Raw genomic sequence first — 18604 nt, 5'->3', positions numbered from 1 at the left:
GAAGTTAGCAGTGTCAATTCCTCTATGTGGGTGGGTTTGAGTTTCTTGCATCACAGACTAACACATTTTATGGAAGGCGAGCAACTGAGGCAAAGGTTTTATGTCACCGCTTCAAGCCTCAGCATCTGAAGTTGGCTGTCGGATGCTGTACTTTTGTGAGTGACTGGGTAAGTGTCAACGCTCTTTGAATGTTTGGCTGTAAGGTCAGGAGGTATTTGTTTGGTCATTTGCTCACTTAAGTATAAAACATAAAAGCAGCGATAAAAATGCATTTCTTTTGAAAGTCTAAGGACAAAAGTAGTGAGTAGATTTGTGGGCGAGCACTGACCCATGAACTTAAAAGTTTGTATGTAAATCCTAAATGACTTACCACAAAACTTACCACAAACTTAGCACAAAACTATATAAAAAAATAAAAAATACACAAGTCAAACCATAGAGACATTATCTGCTAAAATACAAAGATGTTATATTTGTTTTGGAATGTTTTGTCGACAATGGCTATTGTGTGTTCTGCTGCACTTTGCATGATTTTGAAACCCTTGCTTCGACACATCTTGCAGCGTTACAGTGGTTTGTATCTTCATGTCATCACCTTCATAATCTATGCATCACACGTATCTTGAATCTTGTGAGCTAGCACATACAACGCACCAATGTTAAATTGATCTGGTATGTTAATATGTGTGAGAGAGTATTCTTTGTGGTTAGATAAAACCTTTACAACTTGTACTGAACATCAATGTCACTCTCTTTTTCTCTCATTATCTCTTTCTCTTATAGACGCAGAAACACTCATACATGCACATTTTCTTGCATTCGCCACTTATCTTTAAGGAAACGTCAGGAAAGAGAGCCTCTTGACAGGTTCCTGTAAAAACCAACTCTTTCATTATATGGTTGTGTGTGCTGTGTCATACAAAGAGGACATCATGCAACACATATGTTTATTTGTTAATAAATGTGTCCCTTTTCATTTTAAAACATGTTGCACTGCCTTGCTTGCACCACGGTAAAGACAAAGATGGAAATATTTACGGGTTACAAAGATAATAAATTCAACAGCCACATAAGCGAGAAAGGGTGCAATACATATAAAAAAAATAGTTTCTTGTGATTAGTTGATTTTATGAGAATTATTCTTGACTTTTGAGTTTGAGTTTTAGAGTCATATGAATTGACATAGTTTATAGAATTTCACAACCCATGAACACTCGAGCAACTGAGAGGATAAACATAGCGTGAGAAAAAAGTGTTAAAGTGTTGCAAAGTGTTAAAGTGTTGGTTTGATGTGCAGAAACAGAGGGGAATTCTGCAATTCTACATGCATTTAAAATCTGCTAATAATAACCACATTCTTGAGAAGGAGAGAGATAATGTCAGGTTGAAGTGCTGCAGGGCTCTGTGTTTCTTCTCCCTTCATATTGCAGTAAAACCCTGATGCAACTTCCCTATCGGTTCGTCTGTGTCAGCCACCGTGCGTCAACTCCCTTAAAAAAAAGACACAAAGAACTCTCCTTCTGGTGGCCATGATACAGTGAAGCATTTCAGTCGACCGGCTCCACTCGATCCGACAGAAAGAGACAAGGGATGCTGCTACATCAGTGTGTTGATCATCCACTATCAGAGCAGGCTGACCTCTCCACTCAAGTTAGTGATGTGAGAAAACATGAGGCGGGGAAGAATGAGGAATGAGTAAACAATGTTTCACAGAATAGGGAACACTGTTGTATGTTTATGACGGCAGAAACAAAACTGATCGGTATTGTCAGTGTAGTGTGAAGAAATGTCTCACACACACACACACACACGCTGGTTAGCGGGGAGTGACAGAAGCTTCTGGTGGTGTTGAAGTTCCAGTTCAGATGATAGAAGGAAGTACTCACAAGCTGAAAATAGGCTGAGGTTAAGTGCAAACACATCTGACAGAGACAATTAGCAGTTCAACTGCGTGCCGAAGGGTGAGTTTAAGCATCTGATTCACGATTTACTCGTCAATATTGCACTGTGACTTCCTACCATTAGTGCACCGTGTACCTTTGTAGTATTTTAGAATGACATGTGTTTTTAGACAGTGTTTGCGAGATGAAAAGACTTCTGTCGGTTCCAGCTAAAGCTGACTGTACTGCCTGTGCCTGTGGTCATGATAAGTCAACACACTATAAAGCCTGTCTATTGACATTCAATTGGGATGAATTATTCCACACCCCAAAGAACTTTTCTGTGCTGTAATCTTCCGTTACAAACAAATTAATTCAGAATAAAACGCCCATCTACTGCATGTACCGAATTATGTTTCATGTTGATAACTTGTTTTTCCAAAATGCAATGATATTTAAAGTTTATTTTGTTGTTGTTTTAGGAATAACAGCATGTTTGAGTGCTTTTACAGAGTCTACATTATCCTTACCCCTTAACATCCATCAGTATTTCTCTGCCCCACTAGATACAGTATCAAGAGCGGTCTTGTCTCGTTTGGGAGGTGTACGTTTCAGTTCAGCGCTAGAGGTCAGCAGGTGTTGAAGACACAATAAGCTGTCTTAAACTAAAAAGAGACTGCTTTTTTCGTTCATGTCATAATGCAGGTCAAATGTAATGATGTGTGTGAGCCTGTGACAGAGAAAGCCTTGTGATGGTGAGATTGTTTAATATCTTTTATGGCGAGCTTCCCTGTAAACACATTTAATTTAGATGTTGTTTCTGAAAACACCAAAAACATAGAACAAACATCATTTGAATGTGGTATATGAATTTTAAGTAACCCAACCATGTGCCAACCATGAGCCAACATGTGTGGGTGTAGGGTTGGTGGGTGGTTTAGCTATCTTGCGGGGACATAAAGCTGGTCAAACAGTCACACTGTGGATTTGCCTTATTTGGGGACAAAATGGGTACAATTGCACAGCAAGTAAATCTTTAAATTGCTTTTATATAAAACGTGTAAGGGTTAGGTAGCAGTGGTTAGGTTTAGGGTTCGGGTAAGTCTCAATGAAATGAATGTAAGTCAATGTAATGTCCACAAAAGCCATGAAAACACGACTGTGTGTATTTGTGTCTGCATTCAGAGAGAGACAAATCAATCGCTCAGTCGATCAAGCCATTTGAAATACAGCCACACAAAACGTTTGGATTTGCAAAATCTCCTTCCACAGTTTCCCAGCACAAAAGAATTCGGGTCACGCAGCCTGTGCGATGTTGACCAAGATACAGTAGCCCAGGGAACCAGATGTGATACACGGGGGAGTTTTGGAATTGAAAAGGATATTGCTGGCAGGAAAAGCAGGTCTTATGCAAACTACAGCTAATCACACGCTGATGTGTGCATTCATGCTGCATGTCTCTTAATCTCCTTCCACATAAGTGCCATTGCCCAAAGTTTTTCAAAGTAATTGAGAACACTGAGATGTCAGTGCAAGATAACCCGAACGGCTGATTGATAGTGCAAAGCTAATGCGGGAGTCAGTCACAGCTCTCAGAAAAGCCTTCACTGCCTTAGTCGAAGTGCGGATGTGCTGTTCAATGTTGCTGTGCCACAAAAGAACCAGTTGGGTGTTTTGCTACTGTTATGCTTTTCAACATTAATCCCTCTTCCTTGTTCCCATGTAGATTAATCCTGACTGAATCATGTCAGACAATATACTGGAAGAAATCTTCATTAAACGATCTCAGCAGAAGAAGAAGACCTCCCCTCTGAACTACAAGGAGAGATGGTTTGTTCTCACTCAGGAAAAAATAGCCTACTATGATTTTGATTCTGACAAAGGGGTACGTATATGGACCGATAGTAAAAACACTTTATTGCAATGGCATCACATTTGTCTGTTGATTACCTTTCCTCATCTGGTAAGCAGAAGCGAAAAGGTTTGAGAGGATCAGTTGACCTTGAGAAGATCAAATGTGTGGAGTCGGTCCAGCCGGAGCCCAATTCTCCGCCAGAGCGCATGTATGCTTTCCAGGTAGACAAGTCTGTCAATCTACTTCTTTAATAACAGACAGGGACTCTTCAGAAACGGCCTCACGGCAGTCACAGTGGTTACAGACGAAGCTGCAACAATGTGTGAAAAGTGCAGTCACTTCACATTCTCACTGGCCTAAAATCAGGATAATGTTTTTGCTTTCACTCATGTGCTAGTTTCCCTTTTTGGAGATGGTAATCCAATCAGTCACTGTCGTATAATAATGAAGTATGGGCAATATTTCTTGGCAGACATAAACTGTCCAATTCTCCAATAGTTAATAATGTGAAAGTTTATTGTTAAGAAGTGAAACCATCTCTCACATGAACCGGGGGCTGCGTGACCGCGCAGGTGTTGCCTTGGCGCACATGTTAACTCACATAAGGTGTCTGGCTGCCATTAGCCGTAAAGCTGCAGTGAATATTATCACACGTTAGCATTTTTCCTTCAGCTTTTGTGACATTTATCACAGTATATTCTGGTGTCACATGTATTAACTGAGCTAGTAACTTAAAAAATCACCCAATGTCTTTAAATGATAGACAACTTTGACAAAAAAACAGGTGATGAGTCTTTTCTTTTGTATTCTTGCCACAGGTCATTTACGACGAGGGGCCGCTGTACATCTTTGCAAAAAACGAGGATGCCCGGGCTCAGTGGATAAAGAAGCTGAAAGAAAGTTAGTGGATGCATAGAAATTTACAAATGTGGTATATGTGTCTTGTCAGAACGTATCTTAACATGGCTCAGTGCCTGCACAACATAAGAGCTGGGTGCACATGCAAATGCAAATGTTGATTTAATGTAAATGTCCGATGTCTATGTCGATACGTGTGCATAGTGGTGCGCTTCAACAAGGATCTCGTACAGAAGTACCATCCTTGTTTCTGGGCGGATGGGGTGTGGCTGTGCTGCCAGCAGGAAGTTAAACAAGCTATGGGTTGCAAGGTGCTGGATAATAAGAACGGTGAGAGTGAGATTCCCTTTGGTTTGAACTCGGCACCACCAAACGTGATGACTGAATCATTCCATTCATGTATAAAATTATGTCATTAATAGGCTTTACATCCAAACCATCTCGGCGAAGAGGATCCAGGAAACCCCTTCCTCCTACCCCAATAGAAGTATACAGTCCCTTTCAAATAATATTCACTCATTACACATGGTCAAATATAATAATACATCAACTAATCCTGTTTTTTTCCAGGAGAAGTCTGTTCGGCCTTTACCGCCACAGCCTCCAGAGGCACCTTCACCCTCTGTAGGCATGTCTGTCATCGCAGAGTATGATTACACACCCATGACACCCCAAGACTTGGAGCTGAGGAAAGATGAAGAGTACACCATTCTGGAGATGTCTGATCAGAATTGGTGGAAAGCCAGAGACAAATATGGGTAAGAAAAGGTTAATGCAAGAAGCCTGTGCAAAACAATGGCACACAAATAAAAACTTTCCAAGCAAAATTCTAGCACTAGTATTTGAATGCCTTAACTTCCAGCCAATATGCCTTATTAATAAATACAATGTATTTTGTTTTGCAGAAAAGAAGGATATATACCATGTAATTATGTTGTGGAAGCAACAAATGGGCTAGAAAAATTTGAGTGAGTATGGGCACTATTGTACTGTCTCTAAATTGTAGTTTCTCACATCGTCATTCATTTATAATTATTATGTCAACACATCAAAACTTGTGAAAGTTCTCTGTCTGGAAAGTTGATCGCTGCAAAATCAGCATTCAGGACAAATTAGATTCACATTTATTTTCACAGCTGGTATTCCAAGAATACAAACCGTAGCCAGGCAGAACACCTGTTAAAGACTGAGGTAAACTCATTGACATACACAGTGATACAGAGGACAGCCTTGATATGTTTTAGCTGGACTTTTAACTCTGAAATAAATGAATAAATGCTTGTGTGTTGTTTCCCAGAATAAAGACGGAGGCTTCCTGGTACGGGACTCGAGCAAGGCCGGGAAATACACCGTGTCTTTGTTCAGTAAGGTTGGCGGGTGAGTGAGTTCAGCGGTGTTAAACTGCATCTACTGGCTCCAGTCATGTATGAACGTATCAAAAGAAGAACTGTTTGTAATGAAAGCGGAAGCAGAGGGCCACAGAGGGAGAGAGATGTAAATTATTCATGCAAAACCTGGACGAAACTGACTGCAGAACTTTTTCATCGCAGGTTTCTGTAAGACTGTTGTGGATAAGGCTAAGAAGATATTATGCATACATGATAAATGATTCCTGTGTGGATAAAAACCTGCTGATAAAGTGACTCTTCCTTTCCCTCAACAGGGAAATTGGTGGATGCTGCAGACATTATAACATCTGTACCACAACACAGGGACAGTTTTACCTGGCGGAGAAGCACAATTTCGGCACCATCCCAGAACTCATTAACTACCATCAGCACAATGCAGCAGGTTTGATACAGTAACTGTGAAAATATAGATGACATTTTCTGTTTTAAAGTATTGGATGTGCATCAGAAATGTTGACCTTACATGTTTTGTTATCTCCCTCACTAGGTATGGTGAGCAGGCTGAAATACATTGTATCTAACCGGGCACGGCCTCCATCAACAGCAGGGCTTGGCTATGGTAAGAGTATGACTATATCGATATGCATTATTTATATATTATCTTTTTAATCATCATGTCTGGTGATTAACCTATGGTTACTGATTGCTGTGTGAGCAATGTATAAACCTACACTCTCTGATGCTGAAAATATTAACAAAATGATCATTTGTTAGTAGCGTTTGAGGGCAGTAGCCTTTGTTGACAGGACCATTAGTTTAAAGTAAAAGCAACAAAAGCATTAAAGCTCATTCACTTTTGTGCCTTCGGGCACCTCTAAAGCTGAATAGTAACATGTTATATATTGTTTGCTTATTGCATACAAAACAAATTGGTTTTATAGGGAGGAGGGGTGGGGGTGTGGGGGGGGGTAATGTCCATGACTATTTCCTGGCCATGGGCAGTAACATTATCATGAAGTTCTGGTAAAAGCCACAATGTGATAGTTCCCTTTTTTGCATTGATCAAACAAGCATAATATATTGTGTTAGCTTTGGAGCTTTGGAGGCGCTTATTAGCTAATTGTGTTACCTTTGGAAACAGTTAGACTCAATGTTTCCCCCTGCGTCCAGACTTTATGCTAAGATAAGCAGCTGTTGGCCATAACTTCATCTGCACATTATAGTGGTATCAGTCTTCTCATCGGCTGCAAGTATGAAAGTACTCTTCCATTCTGCCTCGTCTGCTCCAGGTGTGTGGGAGATTGACCCCCGTCACCTCACCTTCATCAAGGAGCTGGGCACTGGTCAGTTTGGAGTGGTGAAGTATGGAAAGTGGCAGGGCCAGCATGACGTCGCCATTAAGATGATTAAAGAGGGATCCATGTCTGAAGACGATTTCATAGAAGAAGCCAAAATCATGATGTAAGCAAAACTAAATTCTGTCTGAATTTGGGCTGAGCTGACCCTTTTTTTGGTCATGAAGATGCTACATTTGAACGGACTGCAGTTGAAATGATCGTGATGATTTTGTGCGCAAGACTCATGAAACTCACGTGTCACACTGACATATGTAGTTTATATAACTTCTGTGAGAAAAACCCAGCACTTAACTTCCTTCTGCTTTTACTTTAACCAGGAAGCTTCGCCATGAAAACCTGGTCCAGCTGTACGGCGTGTGCACCAAACAGAGACCCATTTATATAGTGACTGAGTTCCTTTCCAATGGCTGCCTGCTGACGTACCTAAGGGAAGGCCTGACTCAGCACCCAACAGCTGTCCAGCTCCTAGAGATGTGTAAAGATGTCTCCGAGGGCATGGCCTACCTTGAGTCCCAGCAGTACATCCACAGAGACCTGGTTAGAGACATAGGTCCACTGTACAACTCTACAACTCTGTACAACTCTACATCATTCCGTTGTGTCGAGACATGCTGGGATTAGGTATTTGAAGATAACAGTAAATGTGTAATGACTACATTTTGATCAAGAGTGTTGCTTGTTTTGTCCTCAGGCTGCCAGGAACTGTTTGGTAGATGGGAATGGCACCATCAAAGTGACTGACTTTGGACTTTCAAGGTAAAATACTAGACATGGATTACAGGACACAATGATGCCCATTGGTGCCTAATAAAGTAACTGAAATATCTTGCTCTACTCTCAGGTCAGTGATGGAAGGTAACAGTACATGTAGGCAACTCAAGTCCTGTAGTTAAGTAGAACTAAAGATACTTTACTTGAGTATTCCTATTTTAAGCTTATAATTTGACTCCACTACATTTATGTAACAGTTTGAGTTACTTTCTTTATTAAGATTTAACATACAAAGATATGATCATCTTAAACATAAAACTACGTAAATCAAATCAAAATTAGCTCCATTTAAACCAACTACAGCAGTGAAATGCTTCATGTACATTAACACGTAAGTAATACTTCTCACAGGAGCCATTACTTTAACTTTTGATACTTATAGTACGAGTTGACAAGCCTTCTGTACTTCGTGCATGTACTTCTACATTTAAAGCAAAGGATCTGAATACTTCTTCAATCACTGCCTTAGGTATGTCTTAGATGATGAGTACACAAGCTCAGCAGGTTCCAAGTTCCCTGTTCGCTGGTCACCTCCCGAGGTCCTCCTCTACTGCAAATTCAGCAGCAAGTCAGACATATGGGCATATGGTGAGTAAAGTGTGTTTTTCAATTCCACACTGCATTTCTGTTCAGTTATAAGTGTTAAATAGGATTTAACATCTGTATTAAAGCGTCTTTTTCTATACATATTTAGGGGTTCTTCTGTGGGAGGTGTACACTTTGGGACGGCTTCCGTATGAGCGCCTAAACAACACGGAAATAGTGGAGCAGGTGTCACGTGGCCTGCGCCTCTTCCGCCCCCAGCTGGCTAATGAAAAGGTCTACAGCATTATGACAAGCTGTTGGCTTGAAGTAAGTACATTTTGTATTGAGCTGTGGGGACAATTACCTTTTACAGACTGATGAAAGTATATACAAATATTGCCTGAACAGCAACAGCAATCTCACAGCTTCTTTTTTGTATTGCTTTCAGAAAGCAGATGAGAGACCCACCTTTCAGGAGCTGGTGCTGACTGTTCAGGATTTGCTGTATGAGCTCCAGTAGATCTCAAAATAATCACAACACACACAGAGTTCTCTCTGGTGCCCACTGAGCAGCATCTCCATCTGTCCCTGGAAAGTCAACGCAACAACTTGAACATGGGACTACCACACTGATATCCTCTGTAATATGAATTACACGTTATATGAATGCCTCTATAACTCGTTGATTAAAATAGCCTTCCTATTACATTACTAGAAGTACAGTCCTACGGGCTTAAAAATGGGTATATTTTATTGACAGTTATCTATCTTTATTAAATCCTATGTATTGTATTATGTGGAATCATTGTGAAATGTGAACACCTTTGCATGTGGAAACAAAACTTTGTGAGAACATATCTATTGCACAAATAAAAGCCAAGTATGCCAGGCTTTGAAATGACTGAAACATCCTGTAAAATGTCAAAACTTCTGATAAACCTGTTGTTCACAGTTCGAATATTAAGTGTTTTTGATTTAAAAATAATACTTTTACATGAAACATTGTAACTAGCTTTATTGTTTCAATGAACTAATACTACTGTACTGTGACGAGGACAGCCTACTGAAGAACGCGCTCTGTGATTGGTTGAACTACTTCCTGTTTCCGGTCGTCCACACATACACGTGAAGGTCAGCAACAGAGGCATAAAGCATCTACAATTGGACAAATATTGCTTTAACGACCGCTTTTTAGCAAATAATGAACGGCCAGGGAGCGACAACCGACCCTCAGCTTCAGCACTTCATCGAAATCGAGTCTCAAAAACAAAGATTTCAGCAGCTGGTGCATCAAATGACTGAGGTTTGCTGGGTAAGAGCAGCTTTACGCGAGCAATGCAGCTCTGCATGTTACTTCTTACATATGTGTGTAGCTAGAGCTAATGGCTGGAATGACATGCACGTTGGGGATACTTGTTTTATTTGCTGTGGTCAAATAATGAAGCCCAATTAAATGTATAGCTCTCTGTCGCCCCGGGACATGTGGTGGCTAACGCTAGCGTTGCGGAGAAGAAGTGTAGAAAATGTGGACGTAAACGTTGGCTTTCTCCATAGCAAACATTTGATTATGCCCGACTGAAAGCAGACATTTGTGAGATCACGAACAAGCCGGTGAGGGTGAAACCTGCAGCTGTACACCGGGTATAAAATGGTTTACAACGTCCCCTTCTGTTTATAATTTAAGTAACGTAAAGCAATGTAGTGCCGGGGTCACAGCACGCGCAACAGTGACTGATAACCAGTACTTTTTGTCACGTTAATCGTATCTCACTTGGTTTGTCTTTGTCTGCAGGATAAATGTTTGGATAAACCCGGACCGAAGCTGGACTCGAGGACCGAAATGTGCTTCGTTAACTGCGTGGAGCGATTTATCGACACCAGCCAGTTCATCCTGAACAGACTGGAACAGACTCAGACTCAGAGGGGAAAAGGCTCATTCTCCGAGACCATGTCAGAATAAAAAAACTGTGCCCGAAAGGACTGACAAGACACATGCACACGTCCCACGGCTCCATCACTGGGCCGTTTTGTCCTGACTCAGCTGTCCGTTCAACTTGGAAAAAGGAACAGCATCAAGTGTTACTTTTGATACAAGTGCCTCAGATAAACCTGCTGTGTGGATGCAGAAGTCTAGGATTTTATTTGTTCTCCACGTAGCAGGATAGGGGTGTTCCAAAACGCTATTATTTGATCTTCTCAACTATAATTATGGTCTGTTAACAGTAACTTAATGTTGTTTTTGCTTGTTGAAACTGAATCTGAGCTTGAATGCGTGCGGGAGACTGCAGAAAGAAGGATGCATCTGGGACATTCAGCGTCAGCTAGCTGTTTTTGACAGCCACAAGGACTTCACCACACACACTGCTGTACTTTTTAGAGAACTAACAGATGTCTTGAGCGAAGAGGCGCACGCTTCTGGACTGTACATATGCAATAAACATTATGCCAAATCATTCTGTCTTATCTTTTGGAAAAGTGTAGGCAAGTAATGTAATTCAATTTTAATCGTATACACACAGTTCAGTTACACCAGAGATATGTTAGAGCTTGGCACGTATTGGGAATTATTTCACACAGGGAAAGGATATTCTTTGGTGCAGTTTGTATACAATACTGAGGTATTACTGTAACTCAAAAGAGGAATTATTCACACTTGTTCAAAAATATGATTGAAATGCATTCAGGCATCATTTGTTTGCCTTTACATTGGTCTTAAATCATACATTCGTACGACATATGCTAACAGTAAAGGTGCAAACCTATGAATAAGGTTATCGTTTTCAGTAACAAAAGGCACAATCTGGTTTAGGCATGCTAATATTCAACCTTAAATTAATCTTTCAACTTAATTTACTGTATTAAAAAAAGTACAGACCAGTGCAACAAACAAAATCTGTCCTGTTTTTTTTTTTAACTAAAGATGTGGTTGTACCATCATTATTCAACTAAGAATGTAGATTTAATATGAAATCCAGTGTTTCGACAGGAACATAATGCTCACTTTAGGCAACTTTGTTCATCCAATGCATACTGCACTGAGTAAGACAGACTTGAAAGTAAACAATGTGTCACATTGTAAGGCTGTGATGTGCCGTAAAGCTTTAGAATTTAAATAAGAAATGACGAGACTATTGGTCCTCCTTAATTAAGGAGCTCTCTGGTGCGTTCCCGGCCCCCCTTTGAGCTTCCTTCTGCTTGGGTTTCGTGGCTGGGAAGAGCCACATAAGGTTGGTGCCTCCATGGAAAGCCCTGAGGACCCTTCCTCAAGTAGAGTGGGAGGGAATCCCAGCTGAATGTAATGTCCTTGAAGGCGTGGAGGAGGAAGATCCCCAAAATGATGGTGAGGAACCCGCTAATTGTTCCCACTGCTCCGTCAGTGGTCATACGCAACCATTCCTTGAAGAGGATGGCTGAACAGGCCATGACCGAGGTGGTGAAGAAGACGTAGTAGATGGGAGTAACTATGGAGGTGTTGAAGATGTCGAGGGCTTTGTTCAGGTAATTGATTTGAACGCTGATGCAGATTACCAGGCAGATGACTAAGGACCAGAACAGGGGCTCCTTCAGCACTGCGGTCCCAGCAAACAGCTCCTTAATGCCAATGCCCAGGCCCTTGACACAAGACACAGACAAGGAGCCAATCACAGAGCAGATCAGGATGTAGACCAGCACATTCTTCTGTCCGAACCGCGGGGCCACAGCAAAGATAAGAACCAGGCTGCTTCCAACAACGCACACAGCAAACACAATGAAACCTAGTGGGAGCATTCAAGAATGAGTTAGTACCCTAAACAGAAATATAAAAATAAAATCCATCCAACCCTCATCAAGGATTCAGTTTCCACAGCACGGTTAATGCGATCACACTGGTGACGGGCTGGTCCTACCTGGGTCTTTGAGCTTCTCAGCCATGGCACTGAGGGATGCGACCTCCTCTTCCTGCGGGGCATGAATCACCATCACTGTGGAGCCCAGAACGCACAGCAAACAGCCAATCTTCCCATGAACATTCAGCCTCTCATTCAGAAAGTAAGTGGACAGCACAGCGCTGGAAGGAAAAACAAATTATGCAGACACACCGGAATTAGCACACATTTCGCTTCTACATCCTTAAAAAGGACAAAGTGTTTTTTTTACTGTCATCAAGTCTCTGAAAATGCAACAATTCAGAAGTCTGCGTCTCAAGAATTTCTGACTCTTCTTAGTGGAGGTAGATCTTTAAAAACAAGTCGCCCCAGTGCAGTGGTTGCCAAGCTACGTCTCAGGGGTCACAAGATAATTGAAAGGAAATTAGGCATCGGACACTTTGTCTCGTCTCATAAAAGTGGTCTGATAAAAGAAACTAGAATAACCGCCTCATAGTTGTGCCTTCGTCAACCAGTCAAGTTGCAGTTTACAGCCATGTCTGTCCAAAGAGTCATCACTTCATCAGACTACACATTTGTGGGAAATTGTCAGAATTAACATATCAATTATTGAGTCAAGGACAAAAACGACACCGTGACCGAAGACCACCAAATAATACTAAAAGTAAGCTACCACCGTCCATGTTCATGTTAATGAAGGAACATGTTACCAAGTGTAACAATGTGACACAATGATGCGTTTCTAGACAATAATTGAAGTCTACAACACAGAGGAAGAAGCTATATTGGACTTTGTCTGCTTGTTAGTTCATTGTAAGCAAGTTTTGGGAGTGCTAGAAGTGTTTGAAGTCTTGATAATGTGTCGAATTGCAAAATAAAACTCAAGAAAAAAAGACAGTTACCTTACAAGTACACTCAATGCTCCAAGAGGAGTCACCAGTGTGGCCGGCGCAAATGCATAAGCAGCAAAGTTGGCGGCCTCTCCAGTTCCCACTAGAATATAAACACGACCATCAGTGTGCACAAATTCATGGCTGGTGCAGATGGTTAAAGGTTGAATAATTATTCTCCTCCACCCCACATATGCAAATGTTGTCTTTGGAGGAATGTGTACTTAAGAGATACGGTGTGGGTGCTGCATCCACTGCAACGTCACCAGCAAAAATGCCAAACCCACAAGAGCCTCATTTTCACTTTGAAGAACAATAACCACAGTGTTTCTGGGCATTGCTGGTTCGGAATTTTACCAAGTTAAAAAAATTCAATCAGCTGACCGTGTCACTCATTTGCAGAACCGAGTCTATAAATCATTCACTTACTTGAAATGAGTCCTGCCCACCACAGCCATTCCTTCAGGTAAGCATAGCCCCCTTGACCTGTGAGATGCAGAGCACAAAGCTGAAGTAGATGCCATTGCAACAGTTAGGTAATTGGACTATTTCACCAAGAACGCACTTCTTACCAAAATGTCCTTAATCCTAAATAAAAAGGCTTGTTAAGAATTATTGGCCTTAAATATTTATATAGTTTATATCTCTTGCCATATTATTCTAATATCCATCGACATACCTTCATTCCTAGTGATATCTATAAAGGGACCTGTAACGTTTACAGAGGTGAAATGTAACTAAGTGCATTGATTGAAGTACAATGTTAAAAAACTTACTGGGAAATATTGCATCTGTTTTACTCCTATATATATATATGGCAGCTACAGTCGTTACTTTGGAGATAAACATTTGACACGCAAACATTTGACCATCTTACTAAAAATATGATGAGCTTTGCAGATAAAACTATCCAACAAAACGTAATAGTTTAAATAGACTCCAGCTACAACAGTACAACTGTTGCTTACAAAGTAATACATGAATATAGAGCAATGATTAGTCATGTCCTCCACCCAATCAACTGACATATAAACTAGCAAACTATGTTTTTGTCAAGCAAAATAGGGGGAAATTGTCTCATACTCTCAGTAATGATTTGATACTTGCTTTCTTTAAGTGATTATTTGTTGCACTTGATGTTCAGCTTCTGAGTATTTGTATTTGGATGAAGCTCACAGTGATGTACCTGCTCGCGTTGAGCCTTTCCCAGCCAATCGCAGCAGGCCTTTCTTCTTCAGGATGAAACTGGCACCGATGAAGGCGCTGGAGCTCACGGCCAGGGAGAGACCGATGTAGAAGTCCATGCGGTTCACCTCCATCTGAAGTAACGGAGGACACACAAGACAAGGAAGTTTCTACGCGTGCTTGGCTAAATAACGGAACTGTTGGTTTTGTTTTATGACAACTTAAGCTTTCGGAAACTTCTCAGTCGAGCAACAGGCGCACCCCGTGTTTGAATTAACGTCACATGATGGGCTGACTCTCCAATGCGACGACGTTAGAACAGCTTTTTAGCCGGCTAAAGATGTCAAGAAATTGATAACCGTCTGACTTAATTTCGATTAAATAAAGTGTAATACACTATTTAACTAGCTGACACTGAAACAAACAGCTGGTAAAATGTCTTACCTTCGTGGTCACGTCAACCCCATTCGTCGTCGTTGCCTGACATCGAGGGACCTGGAAGCCATCTGATTGGCTGTTGGTGTTCGTTGCCCACTATGGAGCATTTTGATTGGACCAGAGCCGTGGCTGTTGTTGACGGAAACCGGAAGAAGAGCTAACCTTGACAAGCGAGCAAAACTCATGTGCTGTTAATTTAAGGGAAACCAGCCAGTTTAATAAATAGCGCATACCAGGGCTACTCTAACATCGGCTAGTATCTTTCCGATAGTCATTATTTTCCTCCACATATATATTTTGTGTGCGAAAACTCAATCTTCAGCTCGCTAAATTAATGTCTAGCACTTGCCAGATTATTACAGCGCTCCCCGTCGTTTGTTTGTCTCCATGTGGGCATCACCTGCTATCCAATGATGAGGACCCCTCTTCTGTTCGTCAGCAGAAGCTGTAAGACTATTCACAGGCTGCAACAAAGCCCACTTTTCTCACCAATTGCAGCTCTATCGAGGCATCAGAGGATCGCTGTGTTGAGAAACTCCAGCACCCATTCCTGCGAAGACGACAAGAGTTACTACATAACCACTCCCATCTTCTATGTCAACGCGTCTCCTCATTTAGGACACCTGTATTCCGCTGTCACAGCTGACTGCGTACACAGGTATAAGCTTCTTCAGGGCTACAACTCAAAGTTTGCCACAGGTAAATCCTCCATCGACCAAAATATACATGTATTTTTACTGTTAATGCTATTGATGGCGTGTGATTTCCACAATCCCTAGGGACTGGGTTGTTTTTGTCAAAAGTACAACTCTCTTTTGAAAATTGGTTAATCAAATAATCGAACATACAAACAAACATCAGTCTTGGCTGTTTATTCAGTTATCTTGTTTCAATAACTTAGGAGAAGGCCCAAACTAAAAAGCTAATTGAAGATGCCATCATGGAGCCTGGGAAACATGGCGGGGCATTTGTTCCCCCCCCCCCCCCCCCCCCCACATTTTCTTGACCTGTCATAGACTGAACAATCAAGCAATTTGTCCAGCAAATAATTAGAATAATACACCCTATTATATTGCATTTCAGGCACAGACGAACATGGCTTGAAAATCCAACAAGCTACTGAAGCTGCCGGAAAAGATCCCTTGACCTTCTGCACGGATGTGTCCGAGAGATTCAAACATCTCTTCGACAGCTGCAACATATCGTACACAGACTACGTAAGAACCACCGAGCAGAGACACCAACAGGCCGTGAAGCATTTCTGGTCAGTGCTCTGTGACAAAGGGCTCATCTATAAGGGGAGTTATGAAGGCTGGTACTCCACCCAAGATGAAAGCTTCCTCACGGCGTTGCAGGTGGGCGATGCTTTGGACTCATCGGGGAAGGAGATCAAAGTATCACTGGAGAGTGGCCACAAGGTAATCAGAGTGGAATTGAGATGATAGCATACGTCAGATGTGGGTTTTAGTAGAGATGAATGAGTGCAGCACACATTTTGTTCTCTTGTCGGCTTACATCGGCTTGTTGGGAATGGGATCCCCATGGGTTTGGAAAGGAATGGGCCTTTACCAGGCAGGGAGGATCAAACAAAAACATGACATTAAGTTGCATTATGGCAAATGTAGAAGTAAAATGTATTTTTTTATTTTTTAGGGACTGAAACAAGACATTATTGTTTTTCATCTGTCTCTCACGTGCCTAATCTTTATGAAAGCAATATAAACTTGTATGCTCTATACAAAGCTTAAAAGTCTGCCTGCCAGCACTTCTAAAACTCACAAAATGAACATGGTATTGATCATCTCATCTAACTCTTGGTCTCCCCTTTTTTGCAGGTGGAGTGGATGAAAGAGGAGAACTACATGTTCCGCCTTTCTGCGTTTCGGTCTCAGCTGCTCGACTGGCTCAGAGTTAATCCCCGGGCCATTCAGCCTGAGCCTTTCTGCCATGCTGTCCTCCAGTGGCTGCAGGAGGAGCTTCCTGACCTCTCGGTCTCCCGCCAGAGAAGCCGCCTTCGGTGGGGCATCCCAGTCCCTGGTGATGCTGAACAAACCATCTATGTGTGGTTGGATGCACTGGTGAACTACCTCACAGTAGCTGGCTATCCAGATAAACACGACCAATGGTGGAACGTGGCGCACCACGTTGTCGGAAAGGACATCTTAAAATTTCATGCCGTCTACTGGCCAGCTTTTCTTCTCGGGGCTGGACTGCCGCTGCCACAGACAATATATGTGCACTCTCACTGGACAGTAGGGGGAAAGAAGATGTCCAAAAGTTTGGGTAATGTGGTGGATCCTCTTGAACGCTCACAGATGTTCACGACTGATGGTATGAGGTACTTTCTTCTGCGTCAGGGAGTCCCGGACTCAGACTGTGATTACACTGACAACAAAGTTATCAAGCTGCTCAACGCAGAGCTCGCAGACTCTCTGGGTGGTCTGCTGAACCGCTGCACAGCTCCAGCTCTTAACCCGGATCAGGTCTACCCTTCTTTCTGCCCTCAGTCCTTCCCAAGTGAACTGGGAGGCAGGGCCGTGGTTGAGGACTACCACATGTTGGATGCTGTCAGAAACCTCCGAAGTCTGGTGGAGCAGCACTACGAGAGCATGCATGTATACAAAGCTCTGGAGGCCATCGCTGCCTGCGTGAGGAGGACCAACGGGTTTGTTCAGCGCCACGCACCTTGGAAGCTGGATAGAAGGGACAGTGAAGACCAGCGCTGGCTAGACACCATCATCCATGTCTCCCTTGAATGCCTGAGGATTTATGGCACACTCCTCCAGCCAATAGTGCCGGGGATTTCTAACAAGCTGCTGTCCAGACTCGGGGTGCGGCCAGGCGAGAGGAGCTGGGCAGACGTCAACTTCCTGCCGAGGTATCGGGGGATGGACTGTCCCTTTGAAGGGAGGACGCTGGGATCGGACTCTGGGGTGCTTTTTAGTCGCTTGGAAAGTCAGGATTTAGATAAACAAAAACCTAAGAAGACAAAGACCGCAAACTCGAAATGAGGACTTGTTCTTTCCCCAGATTCAATCAATAAAGAAATAAAACTCATGCTGCTGTTTTCACTTTATCTTCAGACTCTGAGGTGTGATTCATCAACACAGTCTGTTATTTTTTGTCAGTGTGTAACAACATACAGCTTTAATGATCTTATTGGAGTTTTAAATTGACATCAAAAGCCTTTTTGCAGGAAACATTTTTACTTTTCATAAAAGTCAAGGTGGAGTTAATACTGTTGATGTTGGCTTTATCCAATGTAAGTAGGTCAGTAATCGAACATGCAGTCCCCTTAGCCTGAAATTGACACATACAGCTGAAATGCAGCCACATTAATAATTACTGTGCAATTTCCACATTAACATGTCAAGCTGTCTGCTGTGAAAAAGGATTATTCTCAGCATTGCTTCGCCCAACATCAATCAGTGTCTAAGTAGGCAGTAAGTGGAAATACCTGTGAGTTCACAGGCCCTTTCCTATTTTGCTGTTATTACCTTTTGTACAAAAAAAAAGGAATAAAAAATGCCCCTTCAAGAATTGAATACATACACTCAATAAATGCTTAACACAATGGATTTGTTGTTGTGTAACTGCATGATTTGGACAAAGCAAACCCTTAAATACAC

General features: G+C 42.0%; 4 protein-coding genes across 4 annotated transcripts in view; 3 read left to right on the top strand and 1 right to left on the bottom strand.

Moving 5' to 3' along the window:
• The first annotated feature begins 97 nt into the window (after positions 1–97).
• Positions 98–9550, top strand: btk (Bruton agammaglobulinemia tyrosine kinase). Its single transcript, XM_079228291.1, has 18 exons — positions 98–167; positions 3607–3765; positions 3852–3956; positions 4554–4635; positions 4798–4923; positions 5016–5080; positions 5164–5351; positions 5499–5561; positions 5730–5784; positions 5891–5970; positions 6257–6384; positions 6490–6561; positions 7232–7403; positions 7618–7837; positions 7992–8056; positions 8541–8659; positions 8766–8923; positions 9045–9550. The coding sequence occupies exons 2-18, from the start codon at positions 3625–3627 to the stop codon at positions 9114–9116; spliced, it is 1911 nt and encodes a 636-aa protein (XP_079084417.1). The 5' UTR covers positions 98–167; positions 3607–3624; the 3' UTR covers positions 9117–9550.
• A 171-nt stretch (positions 9551–9721) lies between these two features.
• timm8a (translocase of inner mitochondrial membrane 8 homolog A (yeast)) lies at positions 9722–11047 on the top strand. The gene is made up of 2 exons (XM_079228287.1): positions 9722–9908; positions 10389–11047. The coding sequence occupies exons 1-2, from the start codon at positions 9798–9800 to the stop codon at positions 10554–10556; spliced, it is 279 nt and encodes a 92-aa protein (XP_079084413.1). The 5' UTR covers positions 9722–9797; the 3' UTR covers positions 10557–11047.
• A 120-nt stretch (positions 11048–11167) lies between these two features.
• Positions 11168–14671, bottom strand: LOC306745486 (magnesium transporter NIPA2; the record flags this gene model as incomplete). The annotated part of the gene is made up of 5 exons (XM_079228286.1): positions 11168–12351; positions 12484–12644; positions 13365–13455; positions 13782–13838; positions 14539–14671. The coding sequence occupies 5 exons, from the start codon at positions 14669–14671 to the stop codon at positions 11738–11740; spliced, it is 1056 nt and encodes a 351-aa protein (XP_079084412.1). The 3' UTR covers positions 11168–11737.
• A 717-nt stretch (positions 14672–15388) lies between these two features.
• Positions 15389–18604, top strand: part of mars2 (methionyl-tRNA synthetase 2, mitochondrial) — a gene marked incomplete at its 5' end in the record, with an annotated part of 3341 nt that continues 125 nt past the window's right edge. Inside the window, 3 exons of the mRNA XM_079228423.1 lie at positions 15389–15674; positions 16059–16393; positions 16811–18604. The exon at positions 16811–18604 is cut by the window's right edge and continues 125 nt beyond it. Coding sequence (XP_079084549.1) covers positions 15389–15674; positions 16059–16393; positions 16811–17986 — 1797 coding nt within the window. The 3' untranslated portion in view covers positions 17987–18604. The remainder of the gene's footprint in view (positions 15675–16058; positions 16394–16810) is intronic.

Source organism: Taurulus bubalis (genome assembly GCF_910589615.1).
Source record: "Taurulus bubalis genome assembly, chromosome: 13".
NCBI classification, from domain to species: domain Eukaryota; kingdom Metazoa; phylum Chordata; class Actinopteri; order Perciformes; family Cottidae; genus Taurulus; species Taurulus bubalis.
This window is presented reverse-complemented; position numbering and strand designations above follow the sequence as displayed.

Bases quoted from the DNA above. Each gene is read 5' to 3' on its own strand.
- btk (XM_079228291.1), top strand. From the start codon at position 3,625: ATGTCAGACAATATACTGGAAGAAATCTTCATTAAACGATCTCAGCAG. The intron at 4,924-5,015 runs GTGAGAGTGAGA...TGTCATTAATAG, and splicing joins GGTGCTGGATAATAAGAACG to GCTTTACATCCAAACCATCT. The intron at 5,352-5,498 runs GTAAGAAAAGGT...TTTGTTTTGCAG, and splicing joins AAAGCCAGAGACAAATATGG to AAAAGAAGGATATATACCAT.
- timm8a (XM_079228287.1), top strand. From the start codon at position 9,798: ATGAACGGCCAGGGAGCGACAACCGACCCTCAGCTTCAGCACTTCATC. The intron at 9,909-10,388 runs GTAAGAGCAGCT...CTTTGTCTGCAG, and splicing joins AAATGACTGAGGTTTGCTGG to GATAAATGTTTGGATAAACC.